This window comes from Penaeus monodon, chromosome 31, assembly GCF_015228065.2.
Source record: "Penaeus monodon isolate SGIC_2016 chromosome 31, NSTDA_Pmon_1, whole genome shotgun sequence".
NCBI lineage: Eukaryota > Metazoa > Arthropoda > Malacostraca > Decapoda > Penaeidae > Penaeus > Penaeus monodon.
In genome coordinates this window covers 12,803,407-12,804,265 of record NC_051416.1, presented here as the reverse complement: position 1 = coordinate 12,804,265, position 859 = coordinate 12,803,407, and the positions used below count along the sequence as shown (strand labels likewise).

The 859-nt window shown below is 36.1% G+C and overlaps 1 protein-coding gene across 3 annotated transcripts in view; it reads right to left on the bottom strand.

Annotated features, from left to right (window-relative positions):
• LOC119593036 (potassium voltage-gated channel subfamily KQT member 1-like) overlaps positions 1 to 859 on the bottom strand; it is a gene marked incomplete in the record, with an annotated part of 139,545 nt that overhangs the window by 10,135 nt on the left and 128,551 nt on the right. For 2 of the 3 annotated variants that reach the window (XM_037941932.1, XM_037941934.1), the window contains 1 exon segment: positions 74 to 201. In XM_037941932.1, coding sequence (XP_037797860.1) covers positions 74 to 201 — 128 coding nt within the window. 3 annotated transcript variants of the gene reach the window in all.

Sequence of the window (859 nt, the reverse complement as noted above, 5' to 3'; positions counted from 1 at the left end):
TGCATATTTTACGAATCTAGGCGGACTATTCTAAACCGATTTCGAATTCTTCAAGCTGAATTCGCTAACTCACCTCCCATGCAGGTATTTAACTCTTGTAAGGAGATCTGCATGGCCCGAGGAATATTGTTCAATAACGTCTTTTACATCATAGGGTTTTAGGGCCTCTTTGAACTTACGTCTGGCAAGGAAGTACCTAATCTGAAGAAGGGAGAGAGAGTACGATAGTTTAGGACAGGGGCGACAAGGGTGTTTGTAACCATTCTGAAGGCAAATTTTCCAACCGTGTTTAGCTTGTGAGTACTATCGTCATTTTATTTTAGTTTAACAAAATTATTTGTTGTATATTTGTTGTTTATTATTTGTTTCTCATAAAATAAAGGTTCCTTTACGATATAAAGGCGGCAATATGATAATACCGATTTAAGAGTCAGTTCCATTGGATGAAGCAGAATGACTCTTTCATGAATACTGCACTTCTAAAACGGTTAGAAAATACACTGAAGTTCTAGTAGCCAGGGTGTAGCGATTCCAAGTACGTGATTGCTGTAAACTGCATTCGGGCAGCGGTCTTCTGATGCATTTATTCTCTATCACAAAAACATGTCTGACAGTCAGCCCAGTAAGAAGTGGTTAAGTTTCATATATTGTTTTTTATAACACATACCATGAGTTATTTATACATGACATATATATTATTTAAAACCTAAATCTAATATATTGAGATTAGAAGGGCGAAGTATAACTTCTTGTTCTTTTTCAAATTTAAGTTTTCACGTGGATATTTTGGCGAAAAATCTTAGCCTAGATTTCATACTGGGGAAAATGTGGACGTTTTCTACTTCTGGCTTTGCATGTG